We start from the raw sequence: 23,468 nt of genomic DNA on the forward strand, positions 1-23,468 counted from the left end.
GCCCTCAGGGGGGTCAAATAGTTACCGGCTTCTCTACTGAGTGAAGAGAAATCATATTTGGGATATTTTATGTTTCCTGATTCTAGGTGTAGGTAGTAATAGTGTTCAAGCTGAAGCCCACCTTTCTGACTTTCTTGGCAATAATCAGCAGTATTGACTTTTTTGGAATTGAAGTATAAGATGAGTAAATAAAAGAGATTAAGGGGGAAATTATTATGCTGTGGCATTTGGCCAAGATAGAGTAACAGGGACCAGATTTACCCTCTTGCCTGAAACAACCAAAAATCTGGACAGTAACAAAAAGTACAACATATGAAACAATGGTTCTGAAGACATTGGACCTCAGAAAATGGATGGGATAGTCATTCTTGAGAGACAGAAAGCAAATGAATTGAGCTTTATGATTGCCCTCACACACCACCTAGAGAAAGCACAGAGGCCGTGGAACAGGGAGAGGGAATCCAGGCAGAGCCCAATGGTATCCCTGAATTGAGTAGATGAAGCTGGGGATCCAGGGATGCCAGTGCAGCTCAAGTTTTCAGGGCAGAGTAGCAGAGAAGAGAGAGCTCACTGAGGTTCCTCTCTTGAGTATTCAGTTGAATACTGGTCAGTCCATTCATGTGAAAAAACTGTCCAGGTTAAGAACCACTCAGAAGGATTAAAGGGAACAATAAGCAAAGTTTACACAGGGCCAGGAATAGTGCTTATTGCCATCAACCAGAGAGGAAAGTCTTATAATTTATAAGCACCAGGTAAGATACTGGGCTTCCCTGGTGGCTCAGTGGTAAAGAACACTGCCTGCAGTGCAGGAGACACAGAAGATGTGGGTTCTCTCACAGGAGATGGCTGGGTTGAGAAAGCCCCCTGGAGAAGGGCGTGGCGACCCACTCCAGTATTCTTGTCTGGGAAATCCTATGGACAGAGGAGCCTGGCAGCTACAATCCATGGGGTCACAAAGAGTTGGACACAACTGAAGCAACTTAGCACACAGGTAAAATGCCAAGAATAGTCTTGCCTCAGAAATGGAGAGAAATTACATCCACAATAAGCACTCCTTGGTTCTGCTTAACAAAGCTCAAAAGCAGAAGCAAGACCTAAAAGGATAAAGTGGTTTCCAACTAATTCAGTGGCATTTCAGAGAAAAGTTCAAAAATATTTATAAGGGGGAACTTCCCTGATGGTCCAGTGGTTAAGAATCTGCCTTGCCATGCGGGGACACGGGTTCAGTCCCTGGTCAGGGAACTCAGAACCCTCAAGCCACAGAGCAGATAATGCCCTGCTGCAGCTGTCAAGCCCACATGTGCTCCAGAGCCTGTGCCATGACTAGAGAGCACAAGGGCTGCACCTGCTGAGGCCCGTGTGCGCTGGAGCCCACGTCCCACAGGGAGATCCCACGCGCCGCAATGAGGACCCGACGCAGCCAAATGAATGTATTCTTAAAGAATATAAGAATACAAAAATATCCAGCACCCACCAAGATAATGTTCATACCGCCTTGAATCTGATAAAAAAATTCACAAGCATGTTATGAAGCCGGAAAATACAGCCCACATGAAGAGAAAACTCAGTGGATTGATCAGTCAGTCAAAACTGATCCAGAACTGACATGCAAGATAAAATTAGTAAAAAAACATTTATTCTTAAAATTGTATTCCATATGATCGGAAGCTAGATAAAAGGTTGAACATATTAGTTAGACCTCAGGAAGCTAGATAAAAGGTTCAACATATTAGTTAGAGATATGAATGGTATAAAAAAGGCCCCAAACAAATTCTAAAGTGAAAGCTAATGTCTCCAAGGTGAAAATTATACTGACTACACCACTAGCATCAGCGGCACATTACTTAAGGAAAACATACAGCAGTAGAGACTGAAACTGGACACAGAGGTTAAAATAACAATAATAGAGCATTAAGCCTCTGCGAGCTGTAGGGTAACTTTGCATAGCCTAACCCATGTATAGTTAGAGAATCTGAAGAAGCAGCAGAGGTAGAAAACATGTTTGAAGAAATAATGGTGGAAATGTTTCCAAATTCGATGGAATGTATAAATTATACAGATCAAAGAATCTTAAACCAAGCCCAAGAAACAAGGAAAACTACACCAAGGTACATCATAATTAAATTGGTTAAAACCAGTGGTAAAAAGAAAATCTTAAAAACAGAGACCAGAAAAACCCCAACAAGAACAAAACACCAAAACCCTTCTTTTGTTACAAAGATAAGGGTTACAGCAAGTTTCTTGTCATAAACTGTATAAGCTAGAAGAAAATGGAGTTATAATACTGAAAAAAATAACCTGTCAACCTAGGATTCTTTATCCAACAAAAGTGTCCCAAAAATCAAATATGAAAAAAAAACAAATAAGTGTCCTTAAAAACAAATAAAAACAATGACATACAGTGAAGCTTCCAACTAGAATAAGAAGAGCAAATTAAACATAAAGAGAAGCATGAAATAATAAAAGATTAGAGTTGGAAGTCAGTAAAATAGAAAAACAATAGAGAAAAAAAATCAATGAAACATAAAGGTGATTCATTGAGAAAGATGATTAATAAGAGAGAAGACACAAACTGCCACTAATATCGCAAATTAGAGAAGTGGCATCAAATATTAAAAGAATTATCAGGGAATATTATGAATATTACAATAAATTTGACAATTTAGATTAAAGGGAAATTTCCTTGAAAGACATAAATTACCAAAGTTCACACAAGAAGAAAAAGCTTCTATACCTGGTAGCTTTATACTATTAAAGAAATTGAATTTTTAGTTAAAAATTGTACCATCATATTCAGATTATTTTAAAACTCTCAAAGCTCACTAGTAAGAAAATAAACAACCCAGTTTGTTTAATTGGCAAAATATTTGAACACACATTTTACAAAAGAAGATATATCACAGCAAATAAACATACAAAAATATGCTCAACATTATTAGTCATTGCTGCTGCTGCTGCTGCTAAGTCGCTTCAGTCATGTCCGACTCTGTGCGACCCCATAGAAGTCAGCCCACCAGGCTCCCCCGTCCCTGGGATTCTCCAGGCAAGAACACTGGAGTGGGTTGCCATTTCCTTCTCCAATGCATGAAAGTGAAAAGTGAAAGTGAAGTCGCTCAGTCGTGTCCGACTCTTCGCAACCCCGTGGACTGCAGCCCACCAGGCTCCTCTGTCCGTGGGATTTTCCAGGCAAGAGTACTGGAGTGGGGTGCCATTATTAGTCATTAGGGACGTGCAAATCAAATCCACAATTGAGTAACATTTCACATGTACTTAGAGTAAGAAGACTAACCATACCAGGTGCTGGCAAGAATGTGCAGGAACAGGAACTGGAACTGTTATACCCTAATTGTAGGAATGAAAAATGGTACCACCACTTTGAAGAACAGTTGGCAGTTTCTTGAAAAGGTTTATGTAACTCACCACACAGCCTAGCCGTTCTGCTGCTGGGTGTTCACCCAAGAGAGATGAGAGCGCGTGTCCACACAGAAGTGTCTGCACCAGCGTTTACGGCACGTCTACCATTTCTGTAATAGCCCCAAACGGGGAACAACCCAGTGTCAACAGGTAAATGAATAAACAAACTGTGGCATATCCATTCAATGGAATACTACTCAGCAATAAAAGGAATGAACTTTTGATATACAGTAGGCTGGATGAATCTCTAAACAGCCATGCTGAATGAGAAAATCTGAAAATACAAGAGTACATAGTGCTTGACTGAATTTATACACAATTCTATAAAATGCCTGTTACTGTATAGTTACAGACCAGTGGTTGTTTACAGATGGGAGGTATAGGAGTTGGAAGGAGTGAGGAGTTATGAAGAGCAGAAGAAACTTTTCAGGGTGATGGATATGCTCATTATCTTGATATAGTGATGTTTCACATGTATTAATACATATGCCAGAACCTATCAAATTGTATTTTATAAACATGCAATTTATTATTTGTATGCAAGTTATATCTCAGTAGAGTTGCTGTAAAAAAATTACAGACACTGTTTCTGAGAGAGTAACACCTCTTCTGCTTCTCTCCCTCTCCTGTTTGCCCGATCGGATGGGGAGGTTTAGACACCGAGACACCCAGAGACCGCAGCATCTCATGGGTTTGCCCACCCTCCTCTGCTTTGTAACAGGGAAGCCCCTCTAAGTGCCGCCTTCACCACACTGGGTTTTCTTGGCTGTACATCCCGGCTCGAAGCACCTTCCTAGGAAAGCATCAGTTGGTTCACTGCAAATACTCTTTCTGGTTTCCCTGCAACTTGGGAAACTGCTGCCCACAACCTGAGCAAATAAAGGCTATTACCCATTCTATCAGTTTCCCATGGATATTGTAACAAATTACCATAAATTTGGGAACTTAAAAACAAAAGGAATTTATTATCTCTCAGTCTGGAGTCCAGAAGTGTGAAACAAGGTGTTGGCAGGACCACGCTCCCTCCACTGGCTCAAGGGGAGAATCCTTCCTTACCCCTTCCAGCCCTGGTGGCCCCAGCTGTTCCTTGACTTGTGGTCACACAACTCCATATGGCTGTTCCTCTTTGTCTCTCAAACATCCCTCCGCCTTTCTCTGGTAAGGACACCTGTCATTGGACTTGGGGCCCTCTGTAAATCCACAATGATCCTATCTTGAGATCCTTAATTATGTCAAAGACCCTTTTCCCAAATAAGGTCACATTCACAAGTACTGGTGGTCAAGACCTGAACATATCTTTGGGGGAGCCACTACTCAATTCACTACAGCCATCCACAGCTTCAAGTTTCTAGGCATAGATCGAGGGTAAGGTGTATGGCATTATCACGGGACCTGGGAAACGGGCAAGATCTAAAAGTGTTCCAGCCCGGGAAGTCCTTTTGCTTGGGTCTCTCTGATAACCCAGTGAGATCTGAAAAGGAGATGATCTGACCTCCTTTGCCCCTTTGTGTTGCTATAGTGATGGCTCATAGCCTCAGGGCCATTTATAGCCCAGTAAACTTGGCAGATGGCTAGTCTTACACAGTAGTCATAGGTCTTGGAAGGAGGAAACATTGAATCCCTAATCTGTGCCAAGATTTCCACTTTAGTCTCCACAAAAACCCTATGAGGTAGGTTGTAGTTTTCCCATTTTATAGATGAAGAAACTGGTTAGACAACTTCTCTAATTTGCCCAGAATCACACAGTCAGTAAGTGACAAGTCTAGGATTTATAATGAGGGCTCCTAGATCTGAAGCCTAGTAACATTTTTACCATATGGGACTGGATCACAAGCCTGGGAAGATGAACAGTGACCAAAGGCATCAAGTAGAATCCATACTACTTTACTCACGATCATTACCTGCTCCCTCTGATAATGGCCATTTAGTGACAGCTTGTTACTGGCACACGAGTGGCACCTAGTGGCTATGGCTAAGAACTACAAGAACAACGATGCTAGGTCCAGTTCTTTTACCTCTGGACCAGTCCCTCAGTTTCCACTTCTAAGCAGGCGAAGTAGAAGAGCTGACCTCTGAGTAATACAGAATGAAACCATCTATGGTTATTGTGTCGTTTATGGAGAAATGGAAGAAATCAAAGAATATTTAGAGTCTTATAGAAGATATTTGTGGAAAGGTCACTCCAGGAGTGGAGATTTTAAGCCTCGGTGTTGGAACAGAGGACAGTTGGCCATGAGACAAGACAGTAATCTTGGGCTAACTGTCACATTTGAGTGTGGGGACTAAAAACTTAAATCCAGAATAAGTAGGAGCAGTAGCAGGAAGAACTTTCTAAGGAAAGGTATCATTTCCTGGTGGTAGATCAGAATAATGTCTGATAGAGTGTTAAATTCAAGGAGGTCTATCCTGTGGAGAGGGCTGCCTCACCTGGGGAACTGATGATGAATGGGGGGTGTGCAAGATTCCCCTGGAACTCTGAGATTTATATCTGAATTTAGATATTTCTTTGGTGTTACCAGTTTCAAGATAAGGTAAAGGTTTGTCTATTACATGAGATTTTCTAGGCTGGAGTGAAGTAGAATAAGCTTTCTTTCAAAGAAGGAAAAAAATGTTTGGAAATTTTCCTAATACTATTTCTTTTTTTCAAACCTTTAAGGCCATCTTTAACTCTTCTATGTTCCTTGGAGTATAATTACTTAAAAATTAAAACTGGCTTTAGTAAACAATATATGATGGAATGCATTGAGCTATAATTCACATACTATAAAATTTACCATTTATACAAATTCAGTAGTTCAGTGATTTTAAGTATATTCACTGTGTTTTCCAGCCATCACCACTAAATTCCAGAACATCTCCATCATACCAAAAAAAAATATATACACTGTACCTAATTTGTAGTCAGTCTCAGTTCTCCTATCTCTTGTCCCCTGGGAACCACTAATTTACTTTTCTCTCAATGGATTTGCCTATACTGGGTATTTCATATAAATGGAATTGTACAATGAGTGGATTTTTGTGTCTGGCTTTTTTCACTTAGTGTAATGTTTTCAAGGCTCATCATCCACGTTATAACAGGTAATAGTACTTCGTTCCTTTTTACAGTTGAGTAATAGTCCATTACTCATTTTAGTAATAGTCCATACCACATTTTAAAATCCATTTATCAGCTGATGGACATGTTATTTCCACTTTTTGGCTATTATGAATAATGCTGCTGTAACATTTTTTGTGTGTAGACGTATGTTTATAATTGTTTAGCAGATAGCTAGGAGGAGAATTGCCGGGTCATATGATATAACCTGGTGGCTCAGACAATAAGGAATCTGCCTGCAGTGCAGGAGACGTTGGGTTTGATCCCTGGGTGGGGAAGATCCCCTGGAGAAGGAAATGGCTACCCACTCCAGTATTCTTGCCTGGAGAATTCCATGGACCAAGGAGCCTGGTGGGCCACAGTTCATGCAGTTGCAAAGAGTCAAGACACGACTGAGCAACTAACACTTTTTTCACTTTTTCATGATAACTCAAAACTGTTTTCCAAACTGGCTGCGTTACTTTACTTTCCCACCAGCACTGTATAATGGTTCCAATTTTTCCACATCCTTATCAATAGTTATTATTTATTACTATTACTACTATCACACTGGGTGTGAAGTGGTACCTCATAGTGGCTTTGATCTGCATATTCCTAAAGAACAATAATGCTGAGCATCTTTTCATGTGCCTCTATTCAAATTTTGTCAAACCCATTTTTAAATTAGGTTGTTATTTTACAGTTGAACTAGGAGTTCTTTATTCTGGATACAAGTCCCTTATCAGATATGATCTTCAAATATTTTCTCCCATTCTTGTGTGTTGACTTTTCACTTCCCTTTAAGTGTCCCTTGAAGCACAAAAGTTTTTAATTTTGATGCAGAGGATACCTGTTTTTATATACTTGTATTGAAAAACAAGTAGCTCAGAGGATTGGGTTCTGACCTTTGTTTCCCTGTCCAAATTGAACCAAATAGCAGGGCTCTGAAAGGCTATGGTGGTGGTGGTGGTTTAGTTGCTAAGTCGTGTCTGACTCTTGCGACCCCGTGGACTGCAGCCTGCCAGCCTCCTCTGTCCATGGGTATTCTCTAGGCAAGAATACTGGAGTGGGTTGCCAGTTCCTTCTCCAGGGGATCTTCCCGACCCAGGAATCGAGCCCAGGTCTCCTGCACTGCAGGCTATACAAGACTATAAAACGTGCCCTGTGGCTTCCCGTGTTTGACCTCAGTCAGTCATTCGTTTATCACTTGGCCTGTGCAAGGCACTATGCTAGCGTTAAGAGATACAGAGGTGATGAAAGTGGAGTCGCCCAGTCGTGTCTGACTCTGCGACCCCATGGACTGTAGCCTACCAGGCTCTTCCGTCCATGGGATTTTCCAGGCAAAAGTACTGGAGTGGGGTGCCACTTCCTTACTCTTCAAGGAATTTAAGATGTAGAAAATGGACGTGAACACGTAAAATGATGAAAGGGGGCATGCAGTGCCTATCTCAGAGCCCAAGGAGCAGAGCAGATAGTAGATGAGCGACCGGGCCTCAGGGAGGAAGGAACTGCCTGGAGTCAGCTGCAAGAGCTCGGAAGGAAGGAGGGAGCCTTGATGGCGGGAGCTGGGGAGGGGGTTCACGAGCCAGGAGGAAGAGAGGGTCCAGGTGAGGGAGGAAAGCCCCTGGGGTCCACAAAGCCACCAGGCCTCACTGGGGCTTGTTCATGCTTCTGCAGAACTCACCTAGGACTTCTAATTTTTTAAGCAGCTGCTCCCAGAGAAAAATGAGGCAGAGCAGAACACAGACGAGGCACATGAGAACAGCAGCCTGGAACTCCTTGCAGGTAGGATTCCAGCTTTTCAGGGGAGCCCTGGATCAAAGCTGAGAAGTAAAAAACGTGACTTCAGAATTTCAGACTGTGCCTTACACCACATGTCTTCCAGGACATGGCTGGCTCCCACAAGTAGGGTATTTTGGGGCAGCGGCTATTGTACCAAAAGCTGGTACAATAGGTCTGGAAATTTGTTTGCATAGTTACAGATAGCTGCACACGATGGGGTGAGGCCCTCAATGCAGTCAGTTCTTTTGTGTCTTTTCTCAGTCATTCGTGTTGATACTGTGGCTCTCCCTGGTTGGATTACTACTCTGTTTAGGGCTATGGAATCTGCTCCTGAGTGCAGACACCCCCTCAACCTCCATGAATGTTATGGGGGAGGTGAGCGTGTGTGTGATGTAGCAGTGATTCTACTGTCTTTACCCCTCAGGGCCTGCAGCAGCAGGTGTGCTTGTGAAAAGAATCCTAGCCACTGGTGCCTGAACCTGTATGGTGCAGGAGCCAGGCACTAGTCTGAATTCTGAAAGTATTATATATAGTAATGCTCTTAATTCTCAAAATGATACTATGGTACTATTATTATCCTCATTTTACAGATGAGGAAGCTGAGGCCCAGAGATGTCAGTAAACCTACCTGAGTTCGCACAGCTTGTAAATGACAGAGCCAGAACTCGAACCCAGCCAGCCTAGTCTAGCTAACAGAGCCAGACCCGTGGGGATGTACTGTCAGACAAAACAGTGCCTAGGCTTGAGGGAGCTGGGGGACTGGTTTCAGCATCGTGCTTTGTTGGTGAAACTTGCCAGGCTAACAGCAACATGCTGCATGGTGTCTATGCTAAGGTCTTAAGATGTGTTTCTGAATCATTCTATTGAATTATATTTTAAATGTGGGGGCTATTCCTCCTGAAAAGAACTGTGCAGTGAAGGCTTGTATAAATTTAGATTTGGCAATTTAAAAGAATGAAAGTGTATCACCAAACACAATTTAGTATTCACCACATACAATTCAGTATTTGTGCAGTGAAAAGATAAAAGAGTAAGTTTCCTTAGAAGAAAGAGGGCTTCCCTGGTGGCTCAGATGGTAAAGAATCTGCCTGCAATTTGGGAGACCCAGGTTCAATCCCTGGGTCAGGAAGATCCCAGGGAGGAGGAAATGGCAACTCACTCCAGTACTCTTGCCTGGAGAACCCAATGGACAGAGGAGCCTGGCGGGCTACAGTCCATGGGGTCTCAGAGTGGGACACGACTGAGCGACACTTTCACTTTCTTTAGAAGAAAGAAATTAACATTTAATTCAGTACCTTCTGTGGACCCAGGGAGATGCGAAGCTTTTAGTTACCAGTCTTTCACAGGGATGCTTTGCGGTGGGGAACACTGATGTACTTAGCAGGAGGAAGATCTGAATTTCAGCCTGCTGCCCTTAAAGCCCATGCTTTCTCTACTGAGTATTTATGCTCTGGTGGACCCACCCAGAAGAGTGTTTGAGCTGCTCTGCCTTACAGAGCTTCAACTCTAGTTGCCATCAGTCCTGTGTCCCACGTTGGCAGGTATGCTGAAGAAGATCAACAGTGTGTGACGCCTCAGGTCCATTCCCTGAAGAGCCTTCAGTTTGTCAGTGCTTCCCAGTCTTCCTGGCTTTCTCCTCAGTGGCTCCTCCATTCTTTTAAAAATCTACCCAACCTCTACCCAACCTCCTCACTTAGCCTCCTACTTCACTTACTAATCTCTTTTCTCCATCAGATCAGATCAGTCGCTCAGTCGTGTCCAACCCTTTGCGACCCCATGAATCGCAGCACGCCAGGCCTCCCTGTCCATCACCAACTCCCGGAGTTCACTCAGACTCACGTCCATCGAGTCAGTGATGCCATCCAGCCATCTCATCTTCTGTCGTCCCCTTCTCCTCTTGCCCCCAATCCTCCCAGCATCAGAGTCTTTTCCAATGAGTCGACTCTTCGCATGAGGTGGCCAAAGTACTGGAGTTTCAGCTTTCCATCATTCCTTCCAAAGAAATCCCAGGGCTGATCTTCAGAATGGACTGGTTGGATCTCCTTGCAGTCCAAGGGACTCTCAAGAGTCTTCTCCAACACCACAGTTCAAAAGCATCAATTCTTCGGCGCTCAGCCTTCTTCACAGTCCAACTCTCACATCCATACATGACCACAGGAAAAACCATAGCCTTGACTAGACGGACCTTTGTTGGCAAAGTAATGTCTCTGCTTTGGAATATGCTGTCTAGGTTGGTCATAACTTTCCTTCCAAGGAGTAAGCATCTTTTAATTTCATGGCTGCAGTCACAATCTGCAGTGACTTTGGAGCCCCCAAAAATAAAGTCTGACACTGTTTCCACTGTTTCCCCATCTATTTCCCATGAAGTGATGGGACCGGATGCCATGATCTTCGTTTTCTGAATGTTGAGCTTTAAGCCAACTTTTTCACTCTCCACTTTCACTTTCATCAAGAGGCTTTTGAGTTCCTCTTCACTTTCTGCCATAAGGGTGGTGTCATCTGCATATCTGAGGTTATTGATATTTATCCCGGCAATCTTGATTCCAGCCTGTGCTTCCTCCAGCCCAGCGTTTCTCATGATGTACTCTGCATATAAGTTAAATAAACAGGGTGACAATATACAGCCTTGACATACTCCCTTTCCTATTTGGAACCAGTCTGTTGTTCTATGTCCAGTTCTAACTGTTGCTTCCTGACCTGCATACAAATTTCTCAAGAGGCAGATCACGTGGTCTGGTATTCCCATCTCTTTCAGAATTTCCCACAGTTTATTGTGATCCACACAGTCAAAGGCTTTGGCATAGTCAATAAAGCAGGAATAGATGTTTTTCTGGAACTCCCTTGCTTTTTCCATGATCCAGCGGATGTTGGCAATTTGATCTCTGGTTCCTCTGCCTTTTCTAAAACCAGCTTGAACATCTGGAAGTTCACAGTTCACGTATTGCAGAAGCCTGGCTTGGAGAATTTTGAGCATTACTTTACTAGCGTGTGAGATGAGTGCAATTGTGCAGTAGCTTGAGCATTCTTTGGCATTGCCTTTCTTTGGGATTGGAATGAAAACTGACCTTTTGCAGTCCTGTGGCCACTGCTGAGTTTTCCAAATTTGCTGGCATATTGAGTGCAGCACTTTCACAGCATCATCTTTCAGGATTTGAAATAGCTCAACTGGAATTCCATCACCTCCACTAGCTTTGTTCGTAGTGATGCTTTCTAAGGCCCACTTGACTTCACATTCCAGGATGTCTGGCTCTAGGTCAGTGATCACACCATCGTGATTATCTGTGTCGTGAAGATCTTTTTTGTACAGTTCTTCTGTGTATTCTTGCCATCTCTTCTTAATATCTTCTGCTTCTGTTAGGTCCATACCATTTCTGTCCTTTATCGAACCCATCTTTGCATGAAACTCACCCAACTTGTACTCCGCCCACTGCCAGACCCTTATCAGCACGGGGCCCACCCCTCCAGGGGGCATTACTCCTATTTTCTTGGTGCCATCAGTTATTCCTTCGGCACCTTCAGCTCCTTTTCTGAGTTCTCTCCATCAGGAGGTCCATCTTCAGAAGGACATCGCCCTGATCTTGACCTTCTCCCACCATCCCCTCACGCCGCAATCAGGATTCTCAAAGGAGCAAGCTGCATTCTGTTTCCGTCTCTCTCTTTTGTTCCCTCTCTAAGCCAGGGCACTGCTTTTCCTGTGCCTCTGAACTGCACGGCTCTCGTTTGGGAAGGCCTCTTAATTACCAAATTGATTGTGCATTTATCTGTATCATACCTGGACTATTTGCAGCACTTGGCACTGTGAGACTGTGATGCACCAGGTTCTCCTCATCGCTTACCTTTTCTCTTTGACTAGCTTCCTCTGGCCACCCCCAAACAGTGCTCACACCGCACCCCCTCCCTAGCTGCTCTCTTCCATCCCAGGCACTGACCGCTGCCTCTGGGAACGAGACTCATCAGTTGGTATGACAAGTCCAGGTCTCTCCTGAGCCTTAGATGGAGACCTGTCTGCTCCATATGGTGGCCCATATGGTCAACTTCCTCTCTCCTGGTATCCTGCCCTCTGCACACACACCCAAGATCAGTTCTTCTTTCTTTAGTCTGTGTCAGGATTAGTAGCACCACAGTCGACATATCTAGTTTTTCACATTAGAATCCTGAGATTCATGTGAGATGGCCCTCATTCTAATGATTCACATCCAGTCTACCACCAAGGCCTGTCGATTCAGCCTTATGAATACTTCTGACTCCTCCATCCTCACTGCCTTCACTTCTGGGCTCTTGAGGTCTTCCCTCCTCTAACTTGACTCTAAGCCACATGTTTGACAAATGATCATTCTGAAATACAAAATTAACAATGTACCTCATGTTTAAAAGTCTTCACTGCCTTCCAGTTTCCTATAAATAAAAATCCATTTCTTAGCCTGCCCTGATTCCCACTGACCCATTCAGATTCATCTCCTTGAATCCCCATCTTGCATTTTATGTAGGATACTGCTTAATGCATTTGCGTGTTTGCCTCTTTCAGCCAATTCCCTTCCTCTACCTGTCAGTCCAGTGTATTTCTCTTCATCCTTCAAAACCCAGCTCAGACATCTCCTCAAGGAAACCATTCTTCACTTACAGAGATGGTTAACAGCTTCTTTCTGTTTTACCCCCTGGACTTTGTACACACTACTGCACCCTTCCTAGTACCTGTGAGCTGCACCTAGGGAACAGCTTGTTGATCTACGTTCCCAGGACCTGCTCAGGAAGAAGCTATAGATCCAAACGCTATAGATGCAAACTTAAAGTTTGCACTGCCAACTGAAGCCTGAGCAACAAAGAGGGAGAGAGGTGAGGCCAGGCTTTCCGGCAAGTAGGGAGGAGCTGGATGATGCAGACTCCACGAGGAACGTGTCAAGTGACCGACTTGGCGCGAGCCCCAAGTAAGGGCTTGGTTCAATCCCACATGTCTTCCCAGGCCCAGCTCTGTGGGGACAGGGAGACCCGAAGCCAATGTGCAGCCTCAGCCTGATCCTGTAGACCCGGTGCTGCCAAGTTTTAATGCGGACAGAACCAGATGAAAGGGTTCTGAGGTGGGAGAGCTAAGAGAGTCTGAATCTAACTCCTCCCTTTCTCCCAGGTTTCCCCAAGCACAGGACAGGGGAGTGAGATGAGCGGGTTTGTTTTCTCCTAGGGACCGGCGAGCAAACAGAAAACAAGAGGCTTAAGAGAGGCAGCCAAGGCATGGAGGAGACGCGGGCCTTCCGCTCTGCTGGGGCCTTGAACCCTTCAGAGGCCGCCTCGCGCCGCGCCGAGCCCACCGCGGCCCCGCTGACCTTTAGTAGAAGCAGGACGGGCTCCGGGAGCGGCCTGGAGGTAACCGAGCTAAGGTCGAGTCGGGAGGGCGGGGACCCGGCCACGGCCGAGGGGTCCTCACCCGGGTCCCCTTTCCTCCTGCAGGACGCGCTATGGCTGCAGGAAATTTCCAATCTGTCCGAATGGCTGAGTTCTGGGCCTGGGCCCTGAACCTGCCCCCTTCCCCGCGCTTCCACGCCCACCCAGCCGCCACTCGGGTCGCCTGTTCTGTGTTTTTCAATAAACCTGCTCCGCACGCGCAGCTTCTGCTTCAGTGTGGGGGCGGAGTTGGGGGCGGGGCCGGGGACCGCGCCGTCGGATGACGTCAGCCACGCTTCCGGCAGGCGCAGGATCGCGTCACTGCGGCGCGCCGCGGGTCCAGGCGCGATGGCGGCGCTGGGCGGGGACGGGTTTCGCCTGCTGTCGGTGTCGCGGCCAGAGCGGCAGCCCGAGTCGGCGGCTCTGGGCGGTCCAGGCCCCGGGCTGTGCTGCTGGGTGTCTGTGTTCTCTTGTCTCAGCCTCGCCTGCTCCTACGTGGGCAGTCTCTACGTCTGGAAGAGCGAGCTGCCCAGGTGCGGGGGCTGCGCGCGCTGCCGGAATCCGCGCCTCCACGGGGCGGGGCTGTGGGCGGGACTTGGTGGACAGAGGGCGGGGCCGCGCCTTCAAGGGTGGCCGTGGGTCCCCTGAACTTACTGCCTCCTTCTTAGGGACCATCCTGCAGTCATAAAGCGGCGCTTCACCAGTGTCCTGGTGGTGTCAAGTCTCTCGCCCCTCTGCGTGCTACTCTGGAGGGAACTTACAGGCATCCAGGTGCGAGGGAGGCGGGGCAGAGGGCGGCGGGCGAGCGATCTCGGGACTCTAGGGGAGGGAGCGAGACTGATGCCCCCTTTCCTGTGGCTCAGCCAGGCACATCCCTGCTCACCCTGATGGGATTCAGGCTGGAGGGCATTTTCCCAGCAGCGCTGCTGCCCCTGCTGCTGACCATGGTGAGTGCTCGTGCTGTATCTTTCCTTCTCTGCTCTTCGTTAGTGAGACCCTCCTTTTTTTCCTAATCCTGATTGTGCCCAGCTGTTGATTGATGAGAGACAAGAATTGTGAGATGGCCCAGGGCCCTCGGGTATGCATAGGTGGGAAATCCTGGCAGAAAACAGGAAGCTTGAAATCTGAGGCTGTGTCTGGACAATCCACAAGGGCAGTGGATTATGAGCCTTTCCTTTCATCGCTCCTGTTTTTCTGTCCTCAGATCCTTTTCTTGGGCCCACTGATGCAGCTTTCCATGGATTGCCCCTGTGACCTGGCAGATGGCCTGAAGGTTGTCCTAGGTGAGTCCTCAGGGCCAAGGGAAAAAGTAGGCAGTCCAGGATAATGAGGAGAAGGAATCAGTGCACTATGGTGGGACCTGAGATGTTCTGTTTCTCACCAGTAAAATGGGAACACATATCGGGTGGCCTCTAGGAGTTAGTTCCTAATGTCCAGTGAAGCCTGTAGGAACCCCTAGCAGTATTTGGGATGGACAAGAAAGCTTGTCCGTTGCTTCCCTTGACCTTGGTTTCCTAAAAGAGAGCTGGTCTTGGGCAAATTTTGATGGTTGCAGAATTTACTGTCAGGACACTTTGCCTCAGCTACTATTGCTTTTCCCTTTCATTTTCCTTGAGATATTGTTTTATACTAGGTCTGATAAAGTTTGAATCTTAATCTGTTCTCCCAAGTATTTATGGCCAGGGAAGGTTGTGGGAGAGGGGCCCTTGAGGCCTCTGGGTCACTTGGTTCAACAGCTAGTCTCTCATGGCTTGTCTTGAATCCCCTCCCTAGCCCCTCGCTCCTGGGCCCGCTGCCTCACAGACATGCGTTGGCTGCGAAACCAAGTGATCGCCCCCCTGACAGAGGAGCTGGTGTTCCGGGCCTGCATGCTGCCCATGTTAGCGCCGTGCACAGGCCTGGGCCCTGCTGTGTTCACCTGCCCACTCTTCTTTGGAGTTGGTGAGTTTGTTGTGCCTGGTCCTGTTGAGATGGTCCTAGCAGGGAACCAAGAATGGGAAATGGGGGCCAGGGGAGGGCCTGTCCAGCAGGCTGGGAGGAGTGTGACCTGGTTCTCATCTTCCTCTCAGCCCATTTTCACCACATTTTTGAGCAGCTTCGTTTCCGCCAGAGCAGTGTGGGGAGCATCTTTCTGTCTGCAGGTGAGTCCCAGAGAGCTGGCCTGGGGCAGTCCTGGGTTGGGTGTGTGAGGGTGCCCCTGATAGTCACTCTGGAGGAAGAGTTGGGAACTGAGGGCTCTAGTATTGGAGGGGCTGCTGACCACGGGCTTGGGGTGTAAAGAACAGCCTAGGTGTTGGGGCAGGCAGTCAGGGGAAGGGGGTGTCTCTGGCTGATGGGTGTGCAGTGCTGGGGCAGGAAGGGCATGCAGGTGTGGTCACTCGAGGCCTCCCCGTCTCCAGCGTTCCAGTTCTCCTACACAGCTGTCTTCGGTGCCTACACTGCTTTCCTCTTCATCCGCACAGGTTGGTCTCAGTCTCTCACGGGTCCCCTGGGGCTCAAGGGCCCACAGGAGTGGGTGGGAAAACGGCAATCTGTTTGTTCTAGGAGCAACAAGTTTTCTTCTCCCACAGTCCTTGAGACAGGCTGAGCCAGGGTCCTCTGCCTGGTGCGGTTTGAGAGGTGGAAGCAGAGGCCGTGTGTGAGGGTGGATGGGTGGCTGTTGATCTCCTGTTTCGGGGGATGAGGGTCTTAGCCCTGGAAGGGCCTGGGGAGGTAGTGGGGCTGCTCCATGAGCTTCTCTGTCTCCCCTCCCCAGGACACCTGATTGGGCCGGTTCTCTGCCACTCCTTCTGCAATTACATGGGCTTTCCTGCCGTGTGTGCAGCCCTGGAGCATCCGCAGAGGCGGCCCCTGCTGGCAGGCTATGCCCTGGGTGTGGGACTCTTCCTGCTTCTGCTCCAGCCCCTCACGGACCCTAAGCTCTACGGCAGCCTTCCCCTTTGTGTGCTTTTGGAGCGGGCAGGGGACTCAGAGGCTCCCCTGTGCTCCTGACCCACGCTCCGTACACACTCCTATGAACTCTCACAGGCTTCCCAGCCCCTCCCGGTCAAGGGGTACTTCAGGGGAGGAGCTGGCGGGAGGCCCCGAGAACTCAGGAATTTTTGTAGGGGATTGAAGCCAGAGCTAGTTGAATCCCAGGGACCAAGAGAAAGGAGCAGACATCCCAGGATGTGGCCCCTCCTGAAAGGGTCGAGGAGCAGCCGGGAGTGAGGGGCCACGGGGCTGGGCCCCGGAGCCAAGCACTCCTGCCTCACCTGGGACTGCTGCTTCCCTGAGCTGCTCTGTCCCCCCTGCCTCTGAAAAGCTGCTCGGGGGTGGAATTTACAGAAACCCCCCAACTTCCCAGGGTTTTCTCATTGTCTTTTTGCATCAGGACTTTGTATTGGGATATTAAAGAGATTTAACTTGGGTAACATGGCCTTGGACCTTTGGGGATTAGTCTGTGTGGAGTCTTGGGAATATGCCCCGTGCCCCCAGCCTGCCCTGAACACTAACCTCTAGGCAGGTCCGCCTATGCCTGGGTCCCTGGAGCCCTGGACAGGATGGGGGCCTCTGGCTGCCCTCAGTCTGCAGTGTGCTTCCTGAGCCAAGCCCCAGGTCCTCACTATACGGGACTAGGTGGCACGTGCAAGCTCAGCTCATCTGGGCCATCTGCCTTCTACCCGGGTCAGAGTTGGGCCCGTGCCCTGCCCCCAGCGATGGAGCCTCCAGCCTCAGAGGGTGGATCGTCCACTGCGGGCCTTCCACCAGGACCTCCCGGCATCTGCCAGCCTCACGCCACAGAGGAAACAAGTCTAACCCGAAGAGGAGTCTGCCCAGGCAGCAGGGAGGGGCGGCCGTTCTGGCGCTCTCCACCTCACTCTGCCACGCACTGTGCTCCTTTGGCCCCTGGAGGAACCCAGAGCAAAGGCCCAGAGAGCATGCGTAGCCCTGCCCAGCAACGCTGTAACTCAGGGCTCTTTCTAGAACCTGGCAGTATTTTATTTGCTCTTCCTCTTGTTTTTAGAATGGTCCTTATGTTCTCATTCCTCTGCCTCTAGGACACCTCTCCCCGCCACACACACTTTCTAAAAACATTCGTGATAGAGTATTATCTCTTTAGGTCCCATTCTAGACTTGAGGTTGTCGTGAGTCCCCTTCCCTGAGGCTGGCAGTTGAAGAAAAGGATTCGGATGTACATCACTCCCCAGGGTGCCCCCAGGTTGGCTATGACTATACTGGCGCTGAACGGGCCTTGTGACAGGCGTGTACTGACCTCGCTGGTGAATTTTTCTCTCCCCAAGCCTGTGTAACCATTGTCAAGGAAGCCAAGGAATTGTGCACAGGCGGGTTTCAGAGGGCATATTTGGGATCTGAGAGTCCAGAAGAGGCAGTTCAGGCCCAGCCCGGAGCCTCGGAGCAGCCCTCAGCACTCTTGGCAGGTGCTGGCAGGGGCCGGGCCCTGAGGTCAGGCTGGGGCTGTCCCTCCACGTCCTTCCACGTCTGCTCAGGAACTGCCTGGGCCCCACCCCACCACGACTCGCTTCCTGACCTCCCTGTAGGGGGCACATTAGTGACCCAGGCAGGCGGGGCTGCTGTCCCCCCCCCCCAGGCGAGGGCACTGTGGGATGGGCTCGGGGGTCTCCTGAGGCCTGGTTGTGGGGGTGTGGACAGGGCTAGACCCTAGGGCTCAATCCAGTGCTCCTGAGCTTCCCACACCCAAGGGTCTTGTCTGTCTCCAGAAGGCGCATCTGCATCTAATTCTGAATCGGATGGTAAGTTAGTCCCTGCTTCCCAGGGGAATAAAGCAGTGTGTAGTTGAGAAGCAAGTCTACCAACAGCCTGGGCTTGAACGCTGCCTCTTACCAGCTGTGGGTCCCGGACAAGTTATTTAACCTGCCTGTGATTCCATTTCTGCATCTATAAAATGGGCAAAAGTTGACTCCTTGAGTTAATAGGTGTTAAGTATGTAGAACAACCCCTTGCCCAGCCCAGGCTCTTAGTAACTAGCTAACACCCCATTTGGGGTGTGTATACAACAGGCACTTAAGAATCCACCTGCAGTGCAGGAGACCTGATTCAAGGCCAGGGTTTGATCCCTGGGTGGGGAAGATCCCCTGGAGAAGGTAATGGCAACCCACTTCAGTATTCTTGCCTGGAGAATCCCATGGACAGAGGAGGCTGGTGGGCTACGGTCTGTGGGGTCAGAGGCAGACATGACTGAGCGGCTGACAGTCGTCACTGGTGTCCTCGGCGCCTTCCTAGGAGGAGGGGACGGCCCCCCACTCTCATCTGGGGCAGCCCTGCTGCCTGTGCTCAGTGGCACTAAGACCCAGAGTGGAGGGCGGGGAAGCCAGTTTTATTGAGCAAAGTTCTTCAACCTGGGCCTCAGGTCTCCCCTGCAGGAGGTAGCACCCCTAGGTCTGCTCCCACGGGCCCCAGGCCCACCTGCAGTCTCCAGCAAGGAGGGGACCTTTATTTGGCAGGAGATGAATACGTGAGTGACTGTCGACCGCAGGGAAAGGACAGATGGTGGGAGGTGGGAATGGACCGCCACAGGCAGTCTGTCCTGCCGTGAAGAGCCGCGGACAGGAGCTGCAGGGCCAGGCCTTCCTGGCCTCGGGCACTGGCCGGCCTGGGCCTGCCCTGGCAGCACAGTGTCCTGAAGGCAGGGGCGGGGATGGTCAGGCTGCCAGTCTCAGCGTGGTCACTCGATCTCCAGGATGAGGTCGTCACCCTCCAGCGTCATGTCCTTAGTCACGTGGACCTTGCGGACAGTGCCCTCCACGGGCGAGGTCACTACAGTCTCCATCTTCATGGCGCTGAGCACACACAGGGGTTGGCCCTTGGTCACCTTGGCCCCTGCTGCCACCTTGATGTCTATCACCTTCCCGGGCATGGGTGCCCCAATCTGGCCCTTGACGTCCTTCAGGGCCTTGGGGTGGAAGTGCATCTCCTGCAGGCAGGGCGGACAGCACGTGAGGCCTCAGCCCTGCCCGTCCCCACCACCTGGCTGGCCCGGGGCAGCTGTACCTTCATGGCCTGGGTGTCCTTGACCAGGATGGACCGCAGCTGTCCGTTGAGCTCGAAGAAGACCTGCCTCTGGCCCGCCCGGTTGAGGTCACTTATGGCCAAGGCTTTGATGTGCAGCGTCTTGCCTCGCTCCAGCTCCACCTGCAGGGAGGCCGCCGGGAGGCTCAGAGCTGGGCAGGGCGAGGGGCAGGCGGGGAGAGCAGCCCCTGACCCAGTCCCAGGCAGGCCGCCCACCTCCCCGAGTCTCAGCTCCACACTTGTAAAGACCTAGCTCCCCAGTCTCTTAAGGGTACTGTGTGAACCCCCAGCTCACGAGGCCAAGGGACAGGCACATCAGAGCCCTGGCACCCTGGAAGTGCTGGGGTCCCTAGGGGTGGCCGCTGTGCAGCGCAGGTAGGTGCCAGAGCCACTGACCTCAAACTCCTCTGCAATCTTGGGTCCCTGCAGGAAGAGGCGCGTATTGAGGCTGTCCAGGGGGCCGAAGGTGGCAGTGAAGTCCTTGAAGTGGGCAAAGACGTCGGGGTACATGGCGGCTGAGAGCACGTCCTCCGGGGTCACCTCCTCCCCGTGCCGTTCCGTCAGCTCCTTCTCCAGCGCCTGCAGGTCCAGGGGTGGGAGGGAGGCTCCTGGCCGGCCCTCCACCCTCGGCAGGTCTTTCAGCACCTGGGATGCAGAGCGGATGGTCAGGCCTGGCTCCCAGATGCCCTTGCACTGCGCCGCCCCCCATGGAGCCGGGCCTTCCTGACCTTGGAGCGAAGGGGCTCTGGGAAGCCCCCGTGGGGGATGCCGATGTAGCCCTGCAGGAACTCCACCACCGAGCGGGGGAAGGACAGCTCCTCTGCCTGCGCTTCGGCCTCAGCTCGGGTCAGCCCGTTCTGCACCATGAACTGGGCCAGGTCCCCCACGATCTTGGAGGAGGGCGTCACCTGAGGAGAGGGGACCCCTGGGTTTAGGGGGCCAGGCACCTTACGGAGACCCCGCGGCAAGGGTGGGCGTGCCTGGCTCACCTTGATGAGGTCGCCCAGCATCTGGTTGGCCTCCACGTAGGCCTTCTTGACCTCCTTGAACTTGGAGCCGAGCCCCATGCTGTGCGCCTGGAAGTGCAGGTTGGTGTACTGGCCCCCTGGGATCTCGTTCTCGTACACGTCCGAGTTGCCAGACTTCATGGTGGCCGTGCAGTCAAAGGCCGCGTACAGCCCCCGGGCCCCCTCCCAGTACTCGCTGTAGTCGAACACACGCTCCAGGGGCACGCCTGCAGGGACACCAGAGGGGGAGGCTCGGGTGTGCTGAGTCCCAGAGGCCCCTCCTGGGGCCCCAGGTCAATCAGGCCCCATCGCAGACGTGGGTGATGGAAGGCCTGGCCTGGAGAGGCCACCCTGACCTCCAGGACGGGCAGGGCTGTGGCTGTGCCTACCTGTGTCCAGGGGCGTCCCTCGGGTACAGGCCACCAGGGCCCCCATGCTGGGCTGTGATGTCATTCCAGACATGGAGTCAGCCGCCACATCCACCACGTCAGCCCCTGCGTGAGCACAGGCCAGCATGGCTGCCACGCCCGCCCCTGACGTGTCGTGGGTGTGGATGTGCAGCGGGAGGTCAGGGAAGCGGTCCCGGAGGGAGCTGACCAGCATGGTGCAGGCCGTAGGCTTCAGCAGCCCAGCCATGTCCTGAGGGGAGCGGGGAGGAGAGACAGTGAGGGGTGGGCACGCAGTGTGCCCGGTGGGGGTGAGGAGCCTCACAGCGGGGAGGCGGGGCAGGGGGCAGGCTCCCAGGGGTGGGCTGGGCGGGCACCTTGATGCACAGGATGTGGGTGCCGGCTCGCACCAGCTCCTCGGCCAAGCCCATGTAGTACTGCAGCGAGTACTTGGTGCGGCTGGGGTCGGACACGTCACCCGTGTAGGAGATGGCGGCCTCCACCACGCCACCAGCACTGCCCGCCGCCTCCATGCCCAGCAGCAGGTTGGGCAGGTAGTTGAGGGAGTCAAAGACCCGGAAGATGTCCATGCCATTCTCCTTGGCCACCTCGCAGAACCTGAGTGGTAGGAGTGCTCAGGGTTAGCGCCAGCCCACCCCCTCAGCACATCCTTTGCTGGCTCCTGGCCCTCTTGCAGGCCCTGGGGAGTGAGATAAGGGCCGGGTCTGGCGGGGGCACCAGGGCGTGTCCATGGCATGGATAAGCCTCTCTGGGGCAGCCTGGGCCAGGCGGGGTCACCCCAGCAGCATCCGGCAAGCAGCAGAGCCGCCCGGTGCCAGTCACGTGCAGTGCAGCTCCGTCTGCCCGAGTCAGAAGGACTGCTGGGGATTGTTTGCTTTGCCAAGGCATGGCAGGCTGAGGAGACGGAGGCCTGGGTTCCAGCCGCAGCTCTGCACACGTGCGCTGGGGCTCGTCTGCCCTCTGGGGGCCTCCCTGGAGCCCTCCCAGTTCTCTCGTTTGCCGCCCTGGCTGGGCACAGCTACTGAGAGGCTTGGTTTCCGGCCCACTGTGAGGTGCACAGGCCTCGCACCGGGGCCCGAACGACACACCCCGCCCAGGCTCACTTGAAGACCACATTGTCGGGGTAGTTGGTGTAGCCCACGGCGTTGGCCCCCCGCAGCAGCATCTGGAATGGGATGTTGGGGACGAGCTCCCGGAGCTCCTGCAGCCGTCGCCAGGGGCACTCGTACAGGAAGCGCATGGCGACGTCAAAGGTGGCTCCTGCACCGAGACCAAGAGGCCCAGGTCAGCCCTTCGCGTCCCGGGGGCCCCGCCATGCCCCGCGGCCTGCGACTCCGGTCTTAACAGCGCCCTGCCCATCAGGGTCCTCACATCCTGGCCCTGACCCCTGCAGACTTTCCTTTGCTGGCCCCTTGGGACCACTTGGGCTCACAGTGTCCTCTCTGCGCCCCCCTCACAGCCCTTACCCCCCTTCTCTGTGCCACAGCGCGCCAACAGGCTGGCATCTCCTCTCTCACCCTGAGCTGCCAGGGTTTCAGCTCTGCGACCTCAGGTCCGGCACCAGGTCCGGGAGAAGGGACACGGGTCACCATTTGCTAAACCCGCGAACGCCTTGCCTTGTTCAGTTCCCACGGATTCCCCCAGGGTTCCCACCTCCAGCTTGTCCCAGAGAGTGACCCGCCTGCACTGTGGGGCCCACACCCCTCCCTCTTCCAGCCTACCTCCCCAGTTCTCTATGCTGAAGAGTTTGTTGAAGCTGTGGGCAACATAGGGGGAGATCTTTTTGAGATCGTGGGTGCGCACTCGAGTGGCCAGCAGTGACTGGTGGGCGTCCCTGAAGGTCGTGTCCATCAGCAGCAGCCCCTCATGGTTCCGCACCGCTCGAGCAAAGCCCTCGGGCCCCTCCCGTAGCAGGATGTCTCTGAAACCCGTTGGGGGTGGGCCTAGGGCAGAGCGGGGCATTAGCACCCACCCTGCAAGTGGCGGCCTCCGTGTCACCACTGTGAGGTGGCAGAAGGGATCTCACCTACCTATGGGCACCACAGGGACGATGGGGTCCGTGGGGCTGGGGCTGGCCTTGACGGGGATCGGAGTAGTTGGGCCATTCACCATGACGTGTCCTGGGGAGAGAGTGGGCGAGGGTCAGGGCAGGCTGGCCCAAGCCTGAGTCAAGGGCAGAAGTTAGAGTGGCTGGGCCTGGGGCTGGGGGCACTCCTCCAGGACCCCGGGTCTTCCAGCTGGCCCCTGTCCTCTCCAGAGCCAGGGCCTCCTGGGTCAAGGCAGTGGGGACCTAGTGACAGCCACATGGATGGAGAAGCAGCCTCTGAGATCAGGAGCAGGGGCGAGGGGTCGGGGTCGGGGTCGGGGTGTGAAGCAAAG

The 23,468-nt window shown here is 51.5% G+C and overlaps 3 protein-coding genes across 30 annotated transcripts in view; 2 read left to right on the forward strand and 1 right to left on the reverse strand.

Moving 5' to 3' along the window:
- The window catches only part of TOP6BL (TOP6B like initiator of meiotic double strand breaks), an 86,821-nt gene extending 72,953 nt beyond the window's left edge, over positions 1-13,868 (forward strand). For 7 of the 12 annotated variants that reach the window (XM_059883108.1, XM_059883113.1, XM_059883114.1 and 4 more), the window contains 2 exons: positions 8,194-8,272; positions 13,446-13,868. In XM_059883108.1, the coding sequence (XP_059739091.1) occupies positions 8,194-8,272; positions 13,446-13,777 (411 nt within the window). In that variant the 3' untranslated portion in view covers positions 13,778-13,868. The other 5 variants (XM_059883106.1, XM_059883107.1, XM_059883104.1 and 2 more) reach the window with 5 other exon arrangements.
- A 106-nt stretch (positions 13,869-13,974) lies between these two features.
- Positions 13,975-17,062, forward strand: RCE1 (Ras converting CAAX endopeptidase 1). 5 transcript variants are annotated; one of them, XM_005227160.5, is made up of 8 exons: positions 13,987-14,178; positions 14,314-14,416; positions 14,509-14,592; positions 14,850-14,928; positions 15,419-15,586; positions 15,715-15,786; positions 16,045-16,107; positions 16,401-17,062. In XM_005227160.5, the coding sequence occupies exons 1-8, from the start codon at positions 13,994-13,996 to the stop codon at positions 16,634-16,636; spliced, it is 990 nt and encodes a 329-aa protein (XP_005227217.1). In that variant the 5' UTR covers positions 13,987-13,993; the 3' UTR covers positions 16,637-17,062. The 5 variants fall into 5 exon arrangements, with proteins under 5 accessions (NP_001092567.1, XP_005227217.1, XP_024843027.1 ...); XM_024987259.2 differs by having other exon boundaries at positions 15,741-15,786; XM_005227159.4 differs by having other exon boundaries at positions 14,513-14,592.
- A 1,900-nt stretch (positions 17,063-18,962) lies between these two features.
- Positions 18,963-23,468, reverse strand: part of PC (pyruvate carboxylase) — a 102,747-nt gene continuing 98,241 nt past the window's right edge. For 12 of the 13 annotated variants that reach the window (XM_005226992.5, XM_005226990.5, XM_059882764.1 and 9 more), the window contains 10 exons: positions 23,120-23,209; positions 22,811-23,032; positions 22,193-22,349; positions 21,446-21,686; positions 21,072-21,321; positions 20,665-20,909; positions 20,404-20,583; positions 20,072-20,320; positions 19,658-19,798; positions 18,963-19,580 (listed from right to left, as the gene is read on the reverse strand). In XM_005226992.5, the coding sequence (XP_005227049.1) occupies positions 19,332-19,580; positions 19,658-19,798; positions 20,072-20,320; positions 20,404-20,583; positions 20,665-20,909; positions 21,072-21,321; positions 21,446-21,686; positions 22,193-22,349; positions 22,811-23,032; positions 23,120-23,209 (2,024 nt within the window). In that variant the 3' untranslated portion in view covers positions 18,963-19,331. 13 annotated transcript variants of the gene reach the window in all.

This window comes from Bos taurus, chromosome 29, assembly GCF_002263795.3.
Source record: "Bos taurus isolate L1 Dominette 01449 registration number 42190680 breed Hereford chromosome 29, ARS-UCD2.0, whole genome shotgun sequence".
Classification (NCBI taxonomy): domain Eukaryota; kingdom Metazoa; phylum Chordata; class Mammalia; order Artiodactyla; family Bovidae; genus Bos; species Bos taurus.

Bases quoted from the DNA above. Each gene is read 5' to 3' on its own strand.
- RCE1 (XM_005227160.5), top strand. From the start codon at position 13,994: ATGGCGGCGCTGGGCGGGGACGGGTTTCGCCTGCTGTCGGTGTCGCGG. The intron at 14,593-14,849 runs GTGAGTGCTCGT...TTCTGTCCTCAG, and splicing joins TGCCCCTGCTGCTGACCATG to ATCCTTTTCTTGGGCCCACT. The intron at 16,108-16,400 runs GTTGGTCTCAGT...TCCCCTCCCCAG, and splicing joins TTTCCTCTTCATCCGCACAG to GACACCTGATTGGGCCGGTT.